General features: G+C 41.2%; 1 protein-coding gene across 1 annotated transcript in view; it reads left to right on the top strand.

The window, feature by feature from the left end:
* The window catches only part of SHB (SH2 domain containing adaptor protein B), a 179,093-nt gene that overhangs the window by 58,209 nt on the left and 98,013 nt on the right, over positions 1-22,871 (top strand). Inside the window, exon 2 of the mRNA XM_026672938.2 lies at positions 11,405-11,522. Within this exon, the coding sequence (XP_026528723.2) occupies positions 11,405-11,522 (118 nt within the window). The remainder of the gene's footprint in view (positions 1-11,404; positions 11,523-22,871) is intronic.

Here is a 22,871-nt window from a genome sequence, read left to right as displayed (position 1 = left end):
GTGATACATAAAGCCAATCTGTGATGCTCAGGGCAGTGTCCTTTGAAAACTGGCACAACTATCTTTCAGGCTTAAAAATTTTTTCCCTTCATATCAATTGTGCATCTAAAGCTCAATGCTTTGCCCAACTTTGCATTTATTAAAATGTATATTCATGTAAAGTAAAAACTTTAGTAGATTTAGTAGAATGCAGCCTGGGTAATTCTCATGAAGCCCAAAATTAAATTTCTTTAAAATGTTCTTCACAAATCAGAGAGAAGAGTCAGGAAATCCAGATGTGCATGTAGCTTGCTGGGATTGGGTATATGAGCAACACATTGTGTTATGCATCACTTACACAAGGGAGTTGTAAATCAGACCTAGTGATCAAGTGGAAATGCAGTTCTTAGCCTGAATAGTTAAGAATTGTTTTCATGCGAAATTTATAGCCTTTCTTACCTGAAATGCTGAGACAGGAAATTTTTTTACCAGACCTCTAGTCACTGTTGACAAACTCTTTATTGAATCAAAGCTTGATGGGGAAATAATTGGTGGTTTAAGTATTTATTTCTCCCTTCTTCTTCTCCTTCTCCCCCCTTTTGAAACAGTAAAATCTGCCATGGCTTTGCTCTCAGGAGTTATTTGGCATCAGCCAGAAATTGTTTGATAAGGTTCTGAAAAAAAAGATTTGAAAACAAGTGACTGCATACAGATGGAGTGGATTTACATAGGAAAAATATCTAGCAGCATAAATATTGTAGTTGGTATATTTCTGGTGTAGACAGCCAAAAATGTGGATTATATGTGAAGCCCTCTGTGTAATGAGCTCACCTAATCCACCTGCTATTCAGTAATTAATCATGATAAGATTATATCCAGACTAATCCCTAAGATTAGGAGAGCAACTGTGTTAGAACACAAAATTAATCCAGTTGCTAGGTTTAAGAATGCAATGTGCTTAGTTGAAAATGAAAGCAAACCCATGTGATCAGATAGCTAACAGGGTCTCTCTACTGTGCTACAGATAATGAGTTTTGTGTATCTAAATAGATACAGATAAAACTTATATTGGTCAATGACAAATAAGATAGGACAGGAGCGAAGACCTAGATGCATAATAAAAAAACAAGGTAAAATTATATATATATTGATATATTATAAATTACGAAAATAGCTTCCTGCATAGGGCAGTGGCAACTGGGAGAAACTATGGGACTTTCTTGATAATTTTAGGGTTCTGGTCTGACAAGAAGAAACAAATAAGATTATCCTCAAGACAGAAGAAAATTAAAGGAGCATATAGGCAAGGGGCTTTCAAAGTACAGGGACATGTCTGATCACCCAAAAATATATTTATTATATCTTCTTTTTTACATAAACATGATCTCATGTCCATATGTAATATCCATGATTTATAAATCAAAAGTATATACTAGTAGTTCTATTTGGGTTATCAGTCCAGAGGGAAGTATATATTACTTCTAATATTGAACTGTTTTGTGTTTAATACAGTTGTCCTGAATTTGATTTATGCAAAGCATTTTGCTCAGTTTAAGGTACTACTTATTCCAAATCACTCCAGAGGATTATTGTTTTCTAGACTGTTTTAGATTCTTGAAAAGTCTTGCCTTCAGTAGAAATAAATTTTTGTGGCAATCAGCAAAAAGATAAGAGATTTTATTTGTAGCACTACTTGTTTGTGAAATCTGGATGGATGTTCTTTTTGTTCAGAATTGGGAGGGATTTGCCTGGTTGCATGTATATCTTAGCCTGTTCTCCTAGGAGTTGAAGGGGATTCTTGGTTCTGAATTCCTATTTGCAGTAAAAGCAAACTAAAAAGCAAATAAAAATGCAGCAGATGTTAGGCACTTGCAGGTTGTTCCTAAGTGTTAAATGTTGTATTTGTGGCTGTGGAAATATTCAGGAAAAGTGACATATTTTGCAAAAGAAAATGCAGGAGAAACCTTGCTGAAAATTGCATTTTCAAAGACGTCTATATTTGATTTTATATTTGTATAACAGTTAGATATCTGAAGTATTTGACAGTGTTAATATCTTGGGAAGATGTTGACAAAAATCCTTCAAATAAGAATTTGCTGACTTTTTTACAGTAAAAACAACCAGAGAAGGAAAAATCAATGGAAAGGTCTACTATGGTATATCGCTAATTAGTATTCATATAAGTTGAGCTTTACATGTGTAATACTGTCCAAAGATAGGTGTGTCATTTCATTTTTTTTCTCACTGAATCATCAAAACACAATTTGCCACCTACCAGGTAAGTTTGAACCTAGTTCCCATCCCCCCAGTCAACACAACCATTGGCAATCTTGCTGTGGGTGATGGGAGTTCCATTCAACACAAGTTGAAGGAACCGGGTTAAAGAAAGCTGATCTAAAGTTAAGCGCAGTTGCACAGCTTGGTTCATCTTCCCTGTTTTTTCTTATGGAAATTTCAGTTCTCAATACTGCTTCGTATTTATTACATGAGCTACCTATCTTTTGTTCTTAATTGGATATACCCTGTAATGAACATAGGTATTCATCCTTCACCTGTTCACAAGCATTTTAACAAACTTGAAAATACATTCCTATTAGGATATGTGGTGCCGGAGACTCTTGATATTAGGCATTTGGCTTTTTCATGGTTCAGTCTCAACCTCATCAAGATTTGCAGTTGCACTATTCTGTTTTTTCCTTCTTAGCCTCTTTTTTAAGACAATAAAAGGAGGGGAGGAACAATATTAACTGATAGGTTCCTTCACATTCATGATATCAATTGCTGTTTTACAAAGCCTATTGTGCAGGGTTGTTGTTTTTAGTAGTGTTATATAAATGGATATAAATAAGCAAATATGCAGATTTAATGTACTTATTGGCATGTTCAAAAAACCCAAGTTACCAAGTGCTGAAAAGTTTAACTGTGGTTGTGAAAAGGCTGAAGAAAGAAGGAACAAGTGTTAACATTTCACCAGAAAATTATCCAGTATGAGATTCTCTTTTTAAAAAAATAACCTATCAGATAGGAGTGTTGTCTCTTTATATCTAAATCTTGAATTATCCCCAAGCAATTTGCTAGAGATGAACATCCGTATGGTAGTGTTTCCTCTCAAATAAAATTCCATATTCTTTGACAATCTTAATGTTCTTTTCTTTGCCAGATGAGAATGTCATTTAGCTTATGGATAAACTGGATAAGGATCAATTTCTCCATTAAATGTTCATGCTCTGGGCTAGTATACCAGACAATTGAATAACATGGAAATGCACATTTTAATTGACATATTATGTTGGGATACTTTATTATGCTCATCTAATGTCTGTTTCTGGGTAGAGTTCCTCCCTTGCTGTCATTGATTTCTGCCATCTGTCTTCATATCTCTTAATTTGTACTAAATATTGTTTATTATCTTTACAAGCAAGGTCAGTCTGCATGTTATCTTTGCAGTGAAGAAATATGTGTTGCTGAGAATTCACTATATTTTGGTATCCATCCAAATCTATACTCTTCTTCCTCAGCAGTCAAGCAAACACTAGTTTTGAGGCACAAGCACACTTTCTTAAGCCTCTTAACTCTTTGCTGCCAACTAATGATTACTGGGAGTTTTGCAATCCAGATGCCATTGTATTGCATTACAGAATATGGGATGAATCTGTCATTTTACTGCTTCTCATCCAATCTAGAGTGGTATTTGTTTTGTAGGTGAGCACATATCCGGAAAAGTCATAGAAGAATTTACACTGGGCAGCTGAATGTTGGCTTCTTAACAAGGCCTCATTGTAAAAGCAGCAGTAGGCAATTCAAGAAACAAAAGAGAGCTTTTGTGTAGTACTTTGGGGATGCTTGTGCAAATTTTGCAAGGAGGACCTTCTTTAAGTCACTACACAAAGTTGTTATAAGAGGGAGGAGGGATAGGCCCACTTACTGAGCTATGAGCTTTTTGGAAAGAAGCAGGATGTATAAAAGTATAGAAAGGTGTACATTTGGTCTTAGTGTTGTGTGAGAATTAAGATGTGAAAAAATAAATTGGCTGCATTAATTTCTAACATTACAATGGAGAAGTTCCTTCAGATTCAATCTAAACTAAGACCCTTCCAACTCTGTTATTTGGTTATTGGGTTATTCCAAGAAATATTTCTTGGTGGGGCTTATAAATGGTTTTTGTTAGAGTGTCTTTCACTTCCTCTCCCCTGTGCACAAGTGCCCCCTGTGCTACTGCTCCCAGGGGCTAGAACTTTATGAAGGAAAAATCTATCAGTAGTTGCTTGACAGGAATCTTAATGGAGATGTGTAACTTCCATTAGGTGTAATTGCCTCTGTTTCTGAAGCAGTTAAACAGATTAGAAGTGGGTTTTACACCTGGAATATAAATTTTCTTCCTGCTGAGTAGGCAAGGGTATAATGGAAAGATGATCCTTGCTCTATTGATCAGAACACGTGGTGGTCTTTGGAGCCTCACTGTGAGTGAATGAAGTTGCCATCCGACTATATTTGAATTGCAGAAAAGCAGTTTGAAACGCCCAATTTCTGGCATCTGCACTGAATTTGTGGTTGCTTTTTGAGGTCATGCCCAAGGAAGGCTCTTTGCCAGATCAGTAAAACCACACAATGTATATAATACCCTAGGAAATATATGCCAACGTCCTTTTTTAAAATTTTGGTCAGTATGATGGGTTTTATTTTGAAAAGTCTTGTAAAGGGACGCAAAGTTCACAGTTCAGCATGGGAATTTGATAGAATGGCAGCAGCTAAAGGACTTCAATAATTGAGTCTGTAGTCCAACATTTTTGCACATTACTCTTTTGCATTGATCTTAGTGGTGTCCATGAGGGAACAAGGGGGCCAAAGTAATGAACGCAGCATCGTGGCACTATAATAAAAGCCCCACTGTTTTTTCACATGCCCTGTGATAACACACACTCAAAGTGGAAGGCGCTTGAGCTGCAACATCACTTTTGTCATTTGAATGAAAAGAACAAGTCGGTGTTGATGCTATTAATTGGTTTCTTCCTTCCTTCCTTGCCCTCTCCTGTTGGAAATTCAGAAGTGTATGTGTGTGGTTGGGGAGAAATGCTCACTTAGAAAAGTGTTGACATTTCCAAATTTGATGTTCACCTTTGTTTGTATGCTTTTTTGCATTAATGAGAACTTTTTAAACCCAGAATGATTTGATATCTTGCAAAGGCCAGCAGAACTTTGTCAGAACAAACCAGAACTTCGTCCAGTATGGCACTTTGTTTTAAGAGTAAAAAACAGATGTAGAGTTGAGGTAATAACAATCCCTTTTTCATCAGAAGCAAATCTCTTGTTATTGCTCCTAAGTATCTTGCTTTTGAAACCTGAACATAGCATGGTAATTAATAGCAATTCATATGTCCGTACGTTCACACACACATGATTTTGACTAACTTTTAAAGTAATCTAGGATGGTGCTTATCACCATGACTTATTATTTTTTTTCTTTATTTATTTGTTAAGCAAGTATTAGATAACAGGTATAAGTATAAACATGGTTATGAATACATGAAATGGATATGAATAAAAAGAAACATTAGGACAGGGACGGTAGGCACGTTGGTGCGCTTATGCAGACCTTTTAGGAAAGGGGTGAGGTTGTGTAGCAGTCCTTCCCACAATCTTTACAGAAGAATGCAGACTTAAAAAAACATTTTCACTTAAATGAAAGCCCTCATTTGAAAAATAATATTATGGTGGATGCCACATGGTTTCTTTGGGAAAAGCATTTTATGCTGTGTTTTTCCACATTCATTTGAATAAAGGAGAATGTATGTAGATCAAGATTGAAGTGAGGAGTCCCTGGTGCTCTCTGAGCTTGGTTGTTTGCTTATAGACTTCATTATCCAACTAGGTAACTAGTGAGTATGGGGTGCTGCTGTATATAAACAGAGAGCAAACTCCACACTTACTAGCACTGATGATGTTACCTACTTGGGCAATGAAATATCTGCAAGCAAACAACCAAGTTCAGGATTCCACATTCACTTCACACATCAGGGGGGGGAAGGGGAAGAATGGAGAATTCCTGGATTAATCAGAATATATGGAAGGAGACATAATCATTATGAGTTACAAGGCTTTTTTTTCATTTAAGTTTTAAATCTAGGATCCATATGTAAATGAACCAGGCACAAATCGGTAACCAATGAAGATAACATATTCTGTCCATTCTGTTCTATTCCAGCATCAGCAATGCTTTAGAGAAAATTAATTCATTCTCATTTGATTTTAGGAACTAGGTTAATTTTTGCTTGAAATGAATACTGGTCCAGGTACATCTTGTTGGGTTTTATACCTGGAATGTGTCTTTAAAATCTTGCAATTGAAAATGCATTATTAAAGGGACCACACAAAGGGACCATTCCCCCAGACCCCATCTCCATCTCCTCCAGTCCCCCATGCTCCAGACTTAAACTTAAAAAAAAAACAAAAAACTATAGGCAAGTATGAAATAAACCATGTGTCAGCACAGGCCAGCTGCTTTATCCAAGCTACAAATTCTAAATTGTAATTTAAACAGAAAGAGAATTGGGCAGCTGGAAGATCTTTTGACAGCTCCTGATTTGTATATCTAATTTTAATAAGAATGGAGATATGTAGCTGCCTTAGAAAGAGACCAGGTTTACCAATTTTATCCAGATTATCTGATTTTCCCCCAGGGGTTAATGCTTTTGCAATAGTTTAATCCCTTGATTAATTTAATATTTAGATTTTTGAATGATGAAAGGTTTTTAAGAAGCATCCACCAGTCTTATCTAATTGTTACTCAGACTAAAACCAGGCCATGTTACCCTGTTTCTCCCACAATACGGCCTCCCCCAATAGGAAGCCCCAGCATGTTTTATAGGCATGAAATGAAATTAAGCCCCTCCCCCCAAATTAAGGCCTATATTAAAACATGCGAAATGGGGGAATGGGGGCTTGCCGTTAGGAAGTACTTTTGTTGCACACCCGGATATGGTGCTGCCTGCGTTGACCCCGATACGAAGTGCCCCACCAACGCCGAGGTCAACATCCAAGCCGTCGCCGCCCGCCCACCTGAAGATGCAAGGGGGGAATTAACTCACCCCGAAAAGACGGCCTAGCCATTTTTTCGGGGCTCAAAAAAAATAAGACCCGGCCTTATTATATGAGAAACACGGTAGTTAAAACATCAGTCTTGGTTTACTGAATTTTCTTATTCATCATTCCTGTTGCATTGAAATCTCAGGATCTCTGTGAGTGTTGGTTTGGTTTGGATCCACCAGTTCCTTGACAGTCCTTCATTTGACTCAATTCAGTAAGGGTACATAAAGTTCAGCAACCAATCATTTAGTCTCATAATATCTAAATGCAAGTATTTGTTAAACTCAGTGTACAACTACTCTCACCTTTCTTTCTTTTTTACTCTGTCTGGGTTTCTCACATTAAAATGGGAAGAATTGTTTTAGTTTCTTGAACTTTGCTTCACATTTTATATTAACAAAAAACATTATCATCTAGCAGTAATGGATTTATTTGATTTGCAATTCAATTTCATTATTTTACAATGACCTAAGATTCTATTTGTGGAATTTTGCTGCTGCAGTCAAACAATCTGCAGGACACGGCTGCCTCTTCAGACTTACCTTTTGAGAAGTCTCTGTTATCTGCCCTCTGATCTATCCAGAGGTGTTTTATTTGGAAAATGTTACCTAACATTTAAAAAGGCAGACAGGTTTGAGGCATGCGCAGAAGAATTGCTAAATTGACAATAAAATTGACTAGTACGTTGTTACAGGAACAGGATAAGTGGCAAGGGTTCACAGGAATGGGTCGAGAGAAGGGGAAATACAGCTCTAAGAAGCATCTCCTTTTTTTCATCCGTGTTTCAAAATATGATGCCTTGCCTTCTTTTCCATCATTTCAGCCCTTGTAACCCAGTTACAATTCTTATCCTAGCTAGGAATTGTGGGCTTTTGTCATTCCAATTCCTACTTGAGGGGGGAATGTCTCCAGAGTGAACAAAGCTGTGATTCGCTGCTTGGGGTGGGGTGGTGGGAGAAGCCCTTAAAAAAAACCCCAGCATTTAACACAAGCTTGTTTGACAAGGGTTTTCTTTTATAAGTTTAATTTGCTCATCTCTTTTTTTTTTTCCTTTTTGGCAAATGTAAAGGCTGAATTATCTTTTTTTTTCTAAAAAAAAAAAAAAAAGCATTCCTCATTTCAGGCTTCCTACTCACCCCAAGAAAAAGGCAGCTATTATGGTGTCACCTCTGTGCTGGGGGAATAGGAGAGCACCCAAGATGCTTATCTATCAGCAGCCAATCAGGGAAGTAAATGGATGGTGTTTTCAGCTGCAGGGCCTCTGCAGATAAAACCTGCTGTTGTTAAGGGGAAAAATTACTCTTGCCTGATGCACACTGTTGTCTTTGAGCTAAGCACCCGGCCTTTGACACAGCTCTGACAGCACTGCTGATTACAGTTTGGACCCACATAAGACAGGAGATAGCGAGCAGGCGGTCTTTCTTTAAGTGAACTGTTAAAGTGGCAATAATCAGCCAGTCATTACAAATGCTTAGTGGGGGGATGGGGGTGGGGGGAGAAAGAGAGAGAAAGAAAAAAGAGAAGGAAGGGGGCATCCCCTTCATTTTGCACTTGTCATCTTTAGCAATTTGCATTTAATTGAACCCCTTGAATACAGCTTAAATTACACGTCAAATGAGGGACAAAGTTGGCTTACACTTGAGTGGTCTAAAATAACAAAAAAAAAACCAACCCCGAAGATGAAACAATAATTACTCTGGAAATTGTCATCCTGTAAGAGTAGGGAGGAGTTGGCGAGGGCTCTGAAGAATATTAGGATGTTAAGAGTTGCTTTGCTTAATCACACAAAGGCCTCCCTAGCTCAGCTGTACTCATGTCTTGTTCTCTGTTAATCTGCACTCTCCCTTCATATATGACACTTGACCATGCTACTGAAAGAAAGAAATGTCCTTTCACAGCTAGAGTCCCATAGCTAGTGTTTTCCTAGCATTCTCTTTTTGGGGGGGAATTCTCTCCCTATATGTTACAGAGATCTAGTTTATCTTCTTCAATGCCATTGTACACTATAGGGCAATGACGGCAAACCTTTTTGGCACCGAGTGCCAAAAAGGTCACGTGAACGTGCTCATCAGGGCCACACTCCAGAAAAGCCAAACTTACGGATTCTAGCATGCATGTGCGCCTGACGATCAGCTGGCCGGTGCACATGCTGAGGCCAATTTTCTGCACTGATGCACATGCGAAGGACAGCTGATCGTCACATGCACATGCGTGCCAGAAGTCCGGAAGACAAATAGGCAAGGCTGCACATGCCGGGCGACATGGCTTCACGTGCCACTTTGGGCATGTGTGTCATAGGTTCGTCATCACGGCTATAGGGGATTCTGGGTAAGTTCCAGGACAGTCCATGTGGAACATCAGCAGATCTGTTTGATAGTGTACTTGCCTTGCTGTGTGATGAGTATAAGGTAGATAGTTGCAGAGCTTTGTTATAATTACTGATCTTCAGAGGAAATTCTCTAGAACAAATATAGGCAAACGTCCAGCCTGTTACCTCAAGTCTGATATAAAGTGAGGCCTAGGGCCTGGGAAAGCCTGGTGGTAGCACAGGCAAGTGAAATCATGTTGCATCCCATTAATCTGATACTGAAAAGGTTTAAATATACAAATTCATATCTGAGATCAAGGTCTTTAACAATTAAAAAAAATGAAGAGGAATGTCTTTTTGTTGCTATTATAGAACAGTTTAGAGTTAAAAAGATTGCAGATCACTTGCGAGTCATATCTCTCAATTATAGCTTCACTATAGAGCACTGTTAAAAATCATTATCTTAGATTAACATGTAAACACATTTATTGACAATTCATAGAAATAGTAGGTGTACCCGATGGGCAATAATATGAAAAATGTCAGGGCTCAAATTTATTACTTAAATAAAACGCTAAGCTTGATTAGAACTGTTAATGTATAGTTAAAAGATATTTTAGAGGCCATCTAAATATATTTAAGAAGCAATAATAATTAGAATTCAGTAAGGTTTGTTTCTTAATATATGGCTTTGCTGCTAAAAATGGATAAACACATTGGTAATAAGCAGATCCTCTTTGGTAATTAATAAATTGCTTTAGACAGAATGCTCAAACAAGCACATAAAATATTTCAAATGCTTCTAAATTCTGTACAGATAGCTTTCAACTTACAACCATATATTTAGTGATCATTCAGAGTTTTGGCAGTTCTCAAAAAGTTTTGGCAGTTCTCACTTACAAGTTGCAACCTGTTCTCGCACCTATAATCATTGTGGCATCTCCATGTGATCTAAATTTGAACACTATTATGTATTTATGAAAGTTGCAGCGTTTTGATTACCATTTGTGACTTCTGACAAACAAAGTCAAAGGGGGAAGCCAAATTCACTTAATGACTAAGTGATTCATTTAAAGACTGTATAATTTGCTTAACAATTGCAGCAAAAAGAGCATAAAATTGAGTGTCACTCACTTAATGAACATTGCACTGGACTATAGAAGTTCCAATTTCAGTTTGATCATAAATTGAGAACCACTTGTAATACATAAAGTATATCTTGATGTTCTTATGAGGAAGCCATTTATGCTCTGGATGGCATGATAATTAAGTGGATAAGGCACCAGTCTAGAAAGCAGGAAACCATGAATTCAAATCTTGCCTTAGCCAAGAAAGCCAGTTGGGTGACTTTGGGCCAGTTACTCTGTCACAGCCCAACACACATCACTGTTGTTGTGAGGAAAATAGAATGAAGAAGACATCTTGGGTTCACCACCTTGGGTTGTTTGTAAAAGTAATAAATGCAGAATACAAATAAATAATTGTGTTCAGAGGGCATTGAACACAATTTAGAAAACTGAAGGAGAGTAATGAGAGAGAAATCTCAAAACACAGAGCAAGGTCCCCAACACCCAGGCCGTAGACCTGTACTAGTCCATGGCTTGCCAGGAACCAGATCGTACAAGTGAACAGAGCGCCATTCATGCACCCACGGGATCCAAGCAGCACACGAAACCACAACCACCCCAACCCGTGGAAAAACCACCCACTGTGGAACTGGTCCCTAGCTCCCAAAAGGTTGGGGGTGCCCTGGTATAAACCTTAGAAGCATCACTAGTAAAATCCTTTTGCACAACTGATGACTCTACAAAGAAATTGATCTGCCTGCCTGCCAGTGGAGAACATGCTAATGGAGGCACAGTAGGACCACTTAAACTTTCTAGGAAACTATTTAAAGGGAACAGACAGCTGCATCATGGAAAAGAACCTTGTGAGTTTGAACCTGTGATGCTTTGAAGTGTTTTAAATAACTTGAAAGGGGCTGTTTAAAAATAGTACACAAAGTTAAGAGTCCACCTTTTTCCTCTGTTTCAGGTTTTAATAGCTGATGACTACTCGGATCCATTTGATGCCAAGAGTGAAGTCAATAAAATGGGCAAAGGAGAAAACACTGGCTATATGGAACCATATGAAGCTCAGAGGATCATGACAGGTAAGGGGGCCACAAGGAGCATTTATAAAGCCACATTTCTTTCAGTCTTATTTCCTACAAATGAACTTTTTAGTAGGATTCTTATCTAAGAACAGTATTTAAGACTGACGTTTCCTGTGTTTAGTATTTATGCAAATTTAATTGTTATTCTAAAACGTCAATATTCTCCTTTTGCTTTTCCTATTAATCCAGAGAGTTTCATTGTATGTTTCTAAGTAATACTTTCATTTTCTTCCATTCAGGAGTCTTTATTTTACATTTGCTATACAGTGTGCGTGTGAATGAATATATGCAGTCATAATTGCCTGGTGGTGTTTTAAGGTGCCACAAATGGGTTCTTATTTTTTCAAGTCTAATGCAGAGACCCTTTTCATTCTCTATAGATAATGACACTTAATGACTTGAACTTCTGTTCTTCAAATGTTAATTATCACTCTGAATAAGAGATTCATAATAAACACAATATAAGAAAAGCCATAAGAGATGCATTGCTAATCATGATGTACATTAACAACCATGTCAGACAAGACAACAGCTGTAAATTTGTTGCCATTTTATGAGGGTTAGGCAAGTTGGCTATGCAGCTGATTTATATACAGGGCTGTAGGGCTCTTTGGTGTAAAGGCATAACCATTTCTAAAAATCCATGGTAATTGATGAGCGATTGCACTTTCCACTAAAAGATTAAAAGTACACATATTCCCCAAAGGACAAGCATAGATTCTGGGCTTATAATGTCGTGCCCCTAAGCACTAACTCCCCAGAACAAATGATTTGTTAAAAATTTATTGACCGAGACACGACAAAGAAATTTCAATTGGGTCCTTAACATCTCTAGAGCAGCACCAAACTTACCCTGTTTGGAAAACTAAATTAGGATAAACTGCCCTTCTAGAATGAGACCCTTTGCCGTTGCTACTAGAGGGTAAGTGCTTAGGAACAGATCAATTTCCAGGAATCCCTAAAACTGTAAAAAAAAAAGAAAGAAAGAAAACCATGTCTATTAATTCAAATAGGTATTGCTCATTTTAAAAATTAAAGGATTTGAATTGTTTTATGTTGCTGTTCAAAACTGCCTTAAGCAGGGATGCTGTATAACTCCCTTGAACCTGGAATTTCTACTTCCTTGTATATGTTCTTTTTTTCTGTTAACTAAATGTGCAGTTTTAATGGCTAATGTGATAGGGGAATTCCCAGATTTACAAGTAGTTTTCATGTATCAGGTTGTTCTTTTCAGTAGATCTCGTGGGCTCTTGTAGCTGCCCTGTCAATGTGTACATTTAGTTTTCTTAAGATGTAAAAAATTGGGAGACTTCTGTTAAGCATAACATTTTGTAATTGATATTGTTCAGGGCAGTGTAATCAATTCTAAGCTGCAGGATCATTAAAAAGAAATATTAAATGAACAAAATATTAGTTTTAAATTTAGAACTGTACTGTTTTATCAAAAAACTATTCAGTTAATCTTTCATATTTCTGCACTTTGATCAAAGTGCCTGGAAGGAGAAATGGTGAAGATACAATGGAGCACAAACTGCTCCATCGTTACAGATAGAAGTTTCTCATCCTCTGTGGAAGATGAGACCATATGTAGACACGTGTCTTGCTATCTTGTACAGTTTTCTGGAAAGGGAAAGGGTTAAACAAAAGAGAGAACAACACAATACAACCTCACTGTCCTGTTTTTATCAACAGTAAAAAAAAATTAAAGCAAACCTGAATTCATTCATGTAAAGGAAGGGAAACACTTTAAAATGTTAGTGAATCATGATGGATTTAAAGGTTGTTTTTTTAAGGGATAGAACTAATATTCACATCTATAGTCCATGATACCGGTAATAGTAAATCAAGTCAAAAGGCAGTTTCGGATACTGCATTATTGCACATCTTCTTGGCCGATTTATGTTCTTTCTTTTTTTTTGTAAATTTTATTTGAGTTTTCACAAAGAGAAAAAAAATACAAATAAAACATCTTTTTTGAAAGTAGCGTAATCCCGGGTTACATTTCTTCGTACAGACACAAATTCAGGTTCATGCTTATTTTTATATTCTATTCCATATCTTATTACTATTTTACATTTTCTGCATAGCTTCTCCCCTCTTTTAATTTTCTCAATTTTATTTTAATTATCTCATCTCAATTCAAATCATTGTATTTATATTTTCTCCCTCGAGCCGCTCGGAGCATCCAGAGACTGGGATGTGCTTCCGAGTCCTCTTCTTGCAGGCTGAGCTTTAGATGAGGAAACGCTCCGCCCCCTCACGTGACATCGCTGAGCGCTCCTCCCCAGTCTTTTGCTCAGCCTCGAAGAGTCAGGCTGTGTGTTAGAGAGCTCCTTGGCTGATCGCAGATTCCTTCCTATTTCTCTTTCTGATAAGGTTTGCCTTCTTTCTCCTCCTGCGCAAAGGGTCTGGACTTAAGGAAAATTTTCCTCGTCCCTGAGACGAAGCTGCGGGCTCGCAGCGCGTTTAGCGCCACCCCCCGTCCTTATCAGATCGCATCGCTGCCTCCGCGTTGCCTCGTGGCACGCGTTGTTTTACTTTCATTTACTGCTGGATTCCCCCCACCCCAAACGCCGACCGGGAGGGTTATTGCCCTAAGGCCCTAGGCGTGCCGAGCTGACCGGCAAAGCCCTCCTTTCTCGTCCCAAGGCGTCCCCGACGGTTCAGCTCGCGGTCGCCATTTTGGCTCCGCCTCGTGGTCGGGCGCCTTTTTTTCTGATTGTAGCTGCGGTGATTTAGAGCCCCAGGCCTTGGGTCAAAGCTTTGCTGCCCATTTCTTTCTACCTGGCTCGCTCTTTTATCTTAGTTGGCCTCCCGCAGTCCGTTTCGGGCGAAGTTGCAGCCCCCTCCGGTTTTGTTTTCCCTTGTCTGGAGGCCTGCTGCCAGAGGCCCTCTTCTACATAGGCCTCAGGCGTTTATTTGACTGATCCGGCCTGTACTGAGATACCAGTTACTGCTACTGTTCGAGAATAAAAGGAATATATTTGCAAAATAATAATAATTTCTGTTTTTTGTACAGTAATAATTTTTTTCATAGATATATAGACATTTACGGATAACCTGTATATATATATGCGCAAAAAAAAAAAAAAAAAAAAAGAGAATAAGATAAAAAGAACAAACAAAAGAAATCAAAGGAATTACAAATAGAGTATCTATTTTTTCCTGTACATACTATATTATTCAGATACCTCACTGTTATCTCTGTACACTACAAATTCCAAAAGGGGAGAGGGCCAGCTTCACCTTCACCCGGCCTCATCCAGGCCTATTCTGGGCGAGCCAACCGCCTTTGCTAGTATTGTTACCTAACATGGCAGACGACAATCCATCTAAACGTCCTTCTTTGAAGGCTAAAGCAAAGTCCCACTACTTGCGCAGGCAGGACAAGGAACCTAAGGGCTCCAGACAGGACAAGGAACCTTCCAAGGCCGCACAACGTGACGCCTTGAGGCGCCACAAAGCGTTAGAAAAAGAGTTCGACCGGCGTTCAAGGGAGTCCCGCTCGAGACGCCTATACCTCCTCCTCCAACCCCTTCTACCTCTGCTCTACCTCTCCCTCAGACCCTTCTTCCCTACCTAGGCGCAGTTCGCTTCAGGGTCTTCCGACCCCGGACCTCCGACCAGACGGACCCCGAAGCCACCTTTACACCCACAGCCGCTGGTCTGCGCCAGGATGAACCCTCTACCTCCGAGGTTCCACCTCACATCAAGGCTTGGATGGAATCAGCCATCCGCCAGGGCATAGCAGAGGCACTACAACACGTGTCCAGATCAGGTTTCTCTCCGCGAGCCTCTGAACACGATTCGTTATCACTCAGATCCCTTCCACAACCGGTCCCCCAACTGATCAGGTACTCTCTCAGAGGGATAGCCCTCCACCGGTTGGGGCCCAGATGGAGGAGGAAGGGGACTTTGGGGACTTCAGGGAGGAGGAAGAGGATTCCCGGATGGGATCCTCCCGCTATAGTGAACCCCTCTTAGAGGCTGACATCATGGAGGGGAGATGTCGGAGGACGAGGGTCCTTCCCCGACCAACCCACCTTTGGGGGCTGTTCAAACCACATATGTTCAAGTCCTCCTCCTTAAGGCCAAGAATGTATCTGGCCTTCTTCCCCAGTCCCCTGCTGAACCCCCAGTCCAAGAGGGCCCAGAAGACTCCATTTTCACCCAACCAGTGGTGGAAGCCGAGGTCATCCCATCCCCTCCCATCTTCGTAGATCTGGTTGCTAAGCAACTTACCTCCTCAGGGACACCTCCTGCTCCATCTAGCCAAGACAAGAGATTCTTCAATCTCGATGCGGCTCTGTCTAACCTTCTGAATATCCCGGAGGTTGATGACCCCATTGTGGGTCTAGCTTCTTCCTCTACCCCTAGTGAGGCCCTAGAGGCCTTAAAGCCTGAGGACAGGCGGGCGGAGCTGGCGCTGCGTAGGGCCCACCTATCTGACGCCTGGGCCATTAAATCGGCACACGGCCGCCTCATTTTTCACCAGGTCTTCCATCCGCTGGCTACGTCAGCTCAAGGACCACATCCCTGCTTCCAATCTGAGAGCTCACCAGGATATAGCGGTTAGTGGCTGCAGCCGAGTTCTCGGCTGACGCCACTTACCAGTCGGTAAAATTTTCTTCCAGAGCCATCACGTCGCACGTTTCGGCTCGCCGCATGCTATGGCTCAAACACTGGCAGGCGGACGTAAAGAATAAGGTCAAGCTGGCCACTGCTCCCATTACGGGAGACAAACTGTTTGGCCCAGCTTTGGAACCACTGCTGGTCGAGGGCCGCAGTAAGAGAAAGTATTTGCCCTCCCTTTTTCGAAGATCGGAGACCAGGGGCCCCAGCCCTTTCGGAGGAGCTTCCCCCGCCCCTTCTACCAACCCCCTTCCCGCCCAGATACCCTAGACCTCCTTCCTTCCGGTCCCAGGACCGCCGGACCCGGGTGACAGAACCAGACGCGGTGGCGGCTACAAGAGACCATTCGGGGATCGGGAGGAAGGCCCTACCGTAGAAGGTAGATCCTCTTCCTCCCTCCCCATTGGCGGCCGCCTCAGCCATTTCGCCGCCCAATGGGACATATCCACCTCCGATGCATGGGTTAGGGACACAATCAGGTTTGGTCTCGCCCTGGAGTTCAGGTCCGCCCCTGATTGTTTTATCCCATCCCTCCTCAAGGGATCCCTCCAAACGGGCTCTAATGGATGCAGCCATCCATCATCTTCTTGACATCCAGGCCATTCAACCTGTCCCTCCGGCCCAGAAGGGAAAGGGTTTTACTCCCATCTCTTTGTGGTGCCCAAACACTCTGGGGGTTGGAGAGCCATCCTAGACTTGAAACGGCTCAACCGTCACCTCATCCAGCGTAGATTCAAGATGCACACCTTGCAATCAATTCTCTTAGGCACCAGGCGGGAGACTGGTTATCTTCCATAGATCTGTCGGAGGCATACCTCCACATTCCAATCAGGCCCTCCCATTACAAATTCCTCAGGTTCTGCCATAATAACCTTCATTATCAATACGTGGCCCTACCCTTCGGTCTGGCTTCGGCCCCCGGACCTTCACCAAGGTCCTGGCGGCCCTGGCGGCCCATCTCAGGACCGTTCCCGTCCGCCTCCACTGCTACTTGACGATATTCTTATTCTCTCCCCGTCCAAATCCCAGGCAGTCAGGGATACCAGGGTCACCCTCTCCGCCTTACGGGCACACGGTTTTCTAGTCAATTGGCAAAAGAGCCAACTTACCCTTCTACTCGAATTAACCACTTGGGGGCCATAATTGATTCGGTGTCACAGAGAGTTTTCCTCTCTCCGGAGAGGTTCCTTAGCATTCAAGCCCTGGTCAATCAGATCAGGCGTTCAAGGAGGGTGGCCTTGTTGGACCTCTCTAAATTGTTGGGCAAAATGGTATCATGCATCTCCATTATTCCTGGGCTCGTCTACACAGCAGATCCCTCCAATGGTTCCTGCTCCCGTTCCAACGATCCGGAAGAAGCAACTCGAGGGTCAAGGTCAGGGTCCCTCAAAGGTCCTCACGTCTCTTCTCTGGTGGACCAATCCCGCCATCAACAGAGGCCACCTATTCGCGGAACCTCAACGACTCACCGTCACTACGGACGCAAGCCTATCCGGTTGGGGCGCTCATCTCGACTCGATCTCTGCACAGGGCAAATGGTCGCTGACCGAGCAGGGGTGCAGCATCAATTGGCTAGAGCTTCACGCCGTCCTTCTGGCCCTGCGCAGCTTTCCTCAGATCCGCAATCATCACGTTCTCGTGCTCACGGACAACGCCACGCCAAGGCCCATATCAACAAGCAAGGGGCACCCAGTCCATCCAGCTAATGAGGGAAGCCGGCGCCTTTGCCGCTGGGCAGAATCCAACCTCCTATCTTTAAAAGCCGAACACATCTCCGGAGTAGACAATACTCAGGCGGACTGGCTGAGCAGGGCCACGGTGGACCAGGCGGAATGGCGTCTCCATCCATCCCTTTCGAGGAAGCGTCCAGAATATTCGGCCTTCCGGTGGTGGACCTCTTCGCTTCCCCGACCAACACTCAGCTTCCACGGTTCTTCTCCGCGTATCCGTCTCACAGGTCGGAGAATCACAACGCTCTGCTGCCCATGGCCCCAGGGCTCCTATATGCCTTCCCTCCGCTCCCGTTAGTTCCCAGAGTAGTTCAAAAACTCATTCAGGAGAGGGCAGAACTTCTCCTGGTGGCTCCCTATTGGCCCAGGCGACCGTGGTTTGCGGATCTCCGCATCTTATCAGTAGCGCCCCATGGAGGATCCCCGGACAAGGTCTCCCTCTCTCAGGGGCCCTTCTGCATCCGGAGCCTCAATGGCTCCAGTTAGCCGTCTGGAGGTTGAGCGGATCCGTCTGACTTCTGAGAATCTTTCAACTCAAGTCATCGACACTATTTTGGCCGCCAGGCGCCCTTCCACCACACGAATTTATGATGCCACTTGGAAAGGGTTCTGCAAGTGGTGTAGCGGGTCTCAGGTTAATCCCCTCTCTCCCTCGGTGGCACAGATCCTGGAATTTCTTCAGGAGGGTCTTCGCAAGGGCTCGCACCTAACACCCTGAGACGGCAAGTTTCTGCTCTCTCAACCGTGGTCTCCTGTGATAACTACGGTTCCCTTTCTCACCACCCCAGGGTTAGATCTTTCCTTAGGGCGCCACCAACCTGTGCCCTCCTACCGTTCACAGGTTCCCCACATGGGACCTCAACAAGGTCCTCGTTTCTCTTACACGTCCCCGTTCGAGCCTTTGAGGGAGTCATCCCTGCAGTTTCTCACCTTCAAGGTAGTTTTTCTAGTAGCTATTACTTCTGCTCGTCGAGTTTCGGAATTAGCAGCTCTGTCAGTCAGGAGCGATCTATGCGTGTTCCACGCAGACCGGGTGGTCCTTCGTCCCGACCCTACCTTTCTACCCAAAGTTAACTCTCCCTTCCATAGGTCACAGGAACTGATTTTACCAAATTTCTGCCCCAGGCCCTCCAGGGGCAGGGAGGTCCTCTGGCACACCCTAGATGTTAGAAGGGCCTTGCGTATTTATATTAAGCGCACTCAATCCATGCGAAGGTCGGAATCCCTCTTCCTATCCTTTCAACCCAGGTCAATGGGGCTTAAGGTTTCCCCTTCCACCATCAGTCGCTGGATCAGGGCTACTATTGCAGGTGCTACCTTTCCCATTCTCTGCCCGCTCCGGGTGGGATAACCGCCCATTCCACCAGAAGTGCAGCCACTTCGGCGGCCTGGGCCACACAAGCCCCCATCGCTGACATTTGTCGGGCAGCCACCTGGTCCTCTCCGTCCCGTTTATCAGACATTATAAAATAGATACGTACGCCTCAGCGGAGGCCTCTTTGGCCGACGGGTCTTACAGAGGGTCATCAGTGATCCGGAGGGGCCTTGGGCCAGACGGAGTCCCACCCGTAGGACAGCCCAGCTTTGGTATGTCCCAGTCTCTGGATGCTCCGAGCGGCTCGAGGGAGAATGGGCGTTGGTTCTTACCTGATACGCCCTTCTCGGCGAGCCATAAGGAGCATCCAGCCCCACCCTAATTTCTCCGTCTGGTGGGGGCTTTTTCTTCAGCCAAGGAGCCAATAGTAGATTAGAAAGAATCAATAACCTCTCTTCTCGTTATCGCAAAAACTGGGGAGGCGCTCCGCGATGTCACGTGAGGGGCGGAGCGTTTCCTCATCTAAAGCTCAGCCTGCAAGAAGAGGACTCGGAAGCACATCCCAGTCTCTGGATGCTCCTTGCGGCTCGCCGAGAAGGGGCGTATCAGGTAAGAACCAACGCCCATTTTGTCTGTCCTGTTTCAATTATCTATTATCTTTTCTCATTAAACAAAATTTCTCCTGTAGTTACTGATTGGAGTATGACGCCTTTATATCTTTTCCCTAAAGTTGTAACATTCAATATAATACATAACTTCCATTCAGATTCTGCTTAGTACATTCTTAAAATACATACTGTATTCTTAAAAAAAGAAAAAATTATAAATGTATATAATTAAAACAACATTCCATTCCAATTCAATTCTATCATTAATATTAATATTCATTAAAGTCTTAACATCTTTAACATTACTTTTCAATTAAATATCATACATCTATGGGAACAATTATAAGCTTTCCATAGTTAACTCCCCTCCCCCTTCACTTATATTTTATAGAACATTAACTAATTAAAATGTTCCCGTTCCTTCCTAATTCAATTTTCTCATTTATTTTATTTCACTTATTTTATTCACAAACATTTCACTAAATTACACTAACTATTTTATCCCTCATTTTAATCATACGTTGTTTCCAATTTTCTAAAGTTATTTCTATTACTAATATAACAATACAAACTTATGTACCTTTACAGAATCCCTTTTTCAGTTAGATTTTCACCCATTATCTCTAAATAGCTCCTGTTTCTCTATATCTTGCTCCGGTCCTTTGTAGCTTCTTTCCTTCTTCCCTCTCTTCTTCTCTCTCCCCTTTTTACCCCCTTGTCTCTCTACCTCTATTTCTCTCTTCTGTATTCCCCTTTTCTGTTGCTTTCCAGTATTATACTTATTTTTCAAATTATTTTTCTTTTCTTTGGTTGTTTTTTTAAGTCTTAAATTCTCCATTCTCTTTCCCCCCTTTCCTTTTTCTTCCCCACATAAAATTGCTTGTTCATTAAAGATGGCTTCTTCTTCTCTTTGTTCCAGTCTTCTTGTTTTGCAGTCGTTTCTTGTTGTTACTCATAGTTCCAAATCTCCATTTCTAAGAATTGAAAAACGAAGCCAAAAGAACCCTTCCCTTCTTGTTCATCTTCTTTGTACTTTTTAAGTTCCATTTTCAATTCATCCAGAAGTGGTGCCATTTTATAAATTTTTAAACAACCACCCGATTGATTTTAGTCATTCAAATATAATAACCAAGAATCCAAAGATAACCAAATAATCCAAATACACGCAAGCTGTTTCTTTTTTGCTCTTTTTTTTCACTTTCTCTTCCTCGGGTTACTATTTAGTTGCAAAGTTTCAGTTAAAATGTATCTTTTAGAAGTCTTGTTGAAGTGTTACTGTAGATTCTTTTTAATTCCAGGCAGTCTCCTCCCTCTTCCAGATCCTTATTCTTTTTCTCTCCCTTCCTGCTTATGAAAAAGAAAATTTTTAATGTCCAGAAATCTTTATTATCCCTTTGGCATTTTGTTTTATTTTTAGCTTAATTGCCTATTGATGTCAAAGTGGATTTTTCTGATTTCTTATTTAAGTCTCTTAGTTGTCAGTATAGGGAAGGAGAGAGAAGAAGAAAAAAGCCAAACCTTTCCCTTTTCACTTTCCTTCGCTGCTTCCGACTCTTCTTTGGGAGCGATGTTATTTTTTATAAGTTTAAATTCCAGGGTACCTTAGTTGTTGCTTTTACAATTTAACCCGGTCAGCCAAAACTTTCACTTCTTATCTTCCTCCTGCACATTCTTTTCCGGTCAAGTTCTCCTTTGTGGTGGCCATTACTTGACTGCCCCTTAATCTTATGTGCATCATACTTGCCCCATATTCTAAAATTCTTCTAAAATTCCTTAGGGTTATAACAATGAAAAGGTAAGTTAGAGCAAATTTGCTGGCTTAGACTGTATATAAATCATTTCATACATAAAACACTAATTTCCAACATATACAATATCACCGTAAGATCTTTTCAACTTGCTGATTTTTTGAGATTCTTTATGGTTTTGTGTAGCATCCTCTTGAAAGAGACTTGGGGGTTAGCTTTGCATTTAATAATGAATTGTCCAGAATCTGATGAAATCAGAGACTTATTTTTATATGTATAAAAGAAACTATTCCAGTGGAATAGTTTAGAGCTTACTTGGAGACAAATTTCTACATCACATTCACTTTGCTATATGTGTTATTTGAGAGTCACACATTTAAATGGCATTTTCATACATTTCACTTTATAAATACTTACTGCGCTTCTCTTTTTATTTGTTACATTTCTTAGAGGGAATGAAAAATGGTACATGGGTTTTCTTTCCATCCTGTGATTACAAATAGAATTTTGATACTGATGAAAGTTTCTCTAGTATAGCCATCTCTTCTAATGTGCTTTAGTTCCTATGAAGCCAAAACCAGAAGCTGTAACTGGACCATTTTGCAGTGTTGTTTATGCACAGCACACTTTATCTGAAGTTGTAATGTTGGAAGGAACCCCTAGCAGGGTAGCACATTTTAGGGAAGGTGTGTATGTATATATTTTAATTTAACTGCATGGGAGGAGGAGAAAAACTACCAATCTAATCTAATCTAATCTAATCTAATCTAATCTAATCTAATCTATATACCTGCCTGCCAACCAACCTACCTACCTATCTATCCTCCCCTTTCTTCTCTCATGCAGTTAAGCTTGGAACAGTTGTCTGTGACTACAATATAACAAACTATTTTTTATTTCGGTAAAAGTGGTAACATTTAAATGCATAAAATTTTGCAAGAGAATATTCACTCAAAACATAATTGTGTGGGCAAAGCAAGAATAAAAGCAATGTAGAAAAGAAAAAAAAATGATGTTAATGTCTCTTATCGATTTCTCTATAGCTAGACAGCCTGCTGTTTAATTATGTCACAGCAGCACTTAGGCTTGTTAAGATTATTTAATAGCTTGAGCAGTGGGGCAGAACAATAAAACTGATTTTTCATTTGTCTTATTGTGGCTAGCTAATCTTTACTTAAGATGACAAAAAAAAAAAAATTCTCCTTGGGCTGTAGCTCTCTAAATGTGTTCAGCAATCCTATTCTTGCTAAATTTATGCTCTTTACTTTTTTCCAGATTTGCTTTTAGTTTTTCCCCTGAGGGTGCAAAGTTTA

This window comes from Notechis scutatus, chromosome 2, assembly GCF_049901735.1.
Source record: "Notechis scutatus isolate UNSWTSFEM ecotype Mainland chromosome 2, rNotScu1.2, whole genome shotgun sequence".
NCBI classification, from domain to species: Eukaryota; Metazoa; Chordata; class Lepidosauria; order Squamata; family Elapidae; genus Notechis; species Notechis scutatus.
The sequence above is the reverse complement of the archived record's forward strand: the minus strand, read 5'-3'. Positions and strand labels throughout refer to the sequence as shown.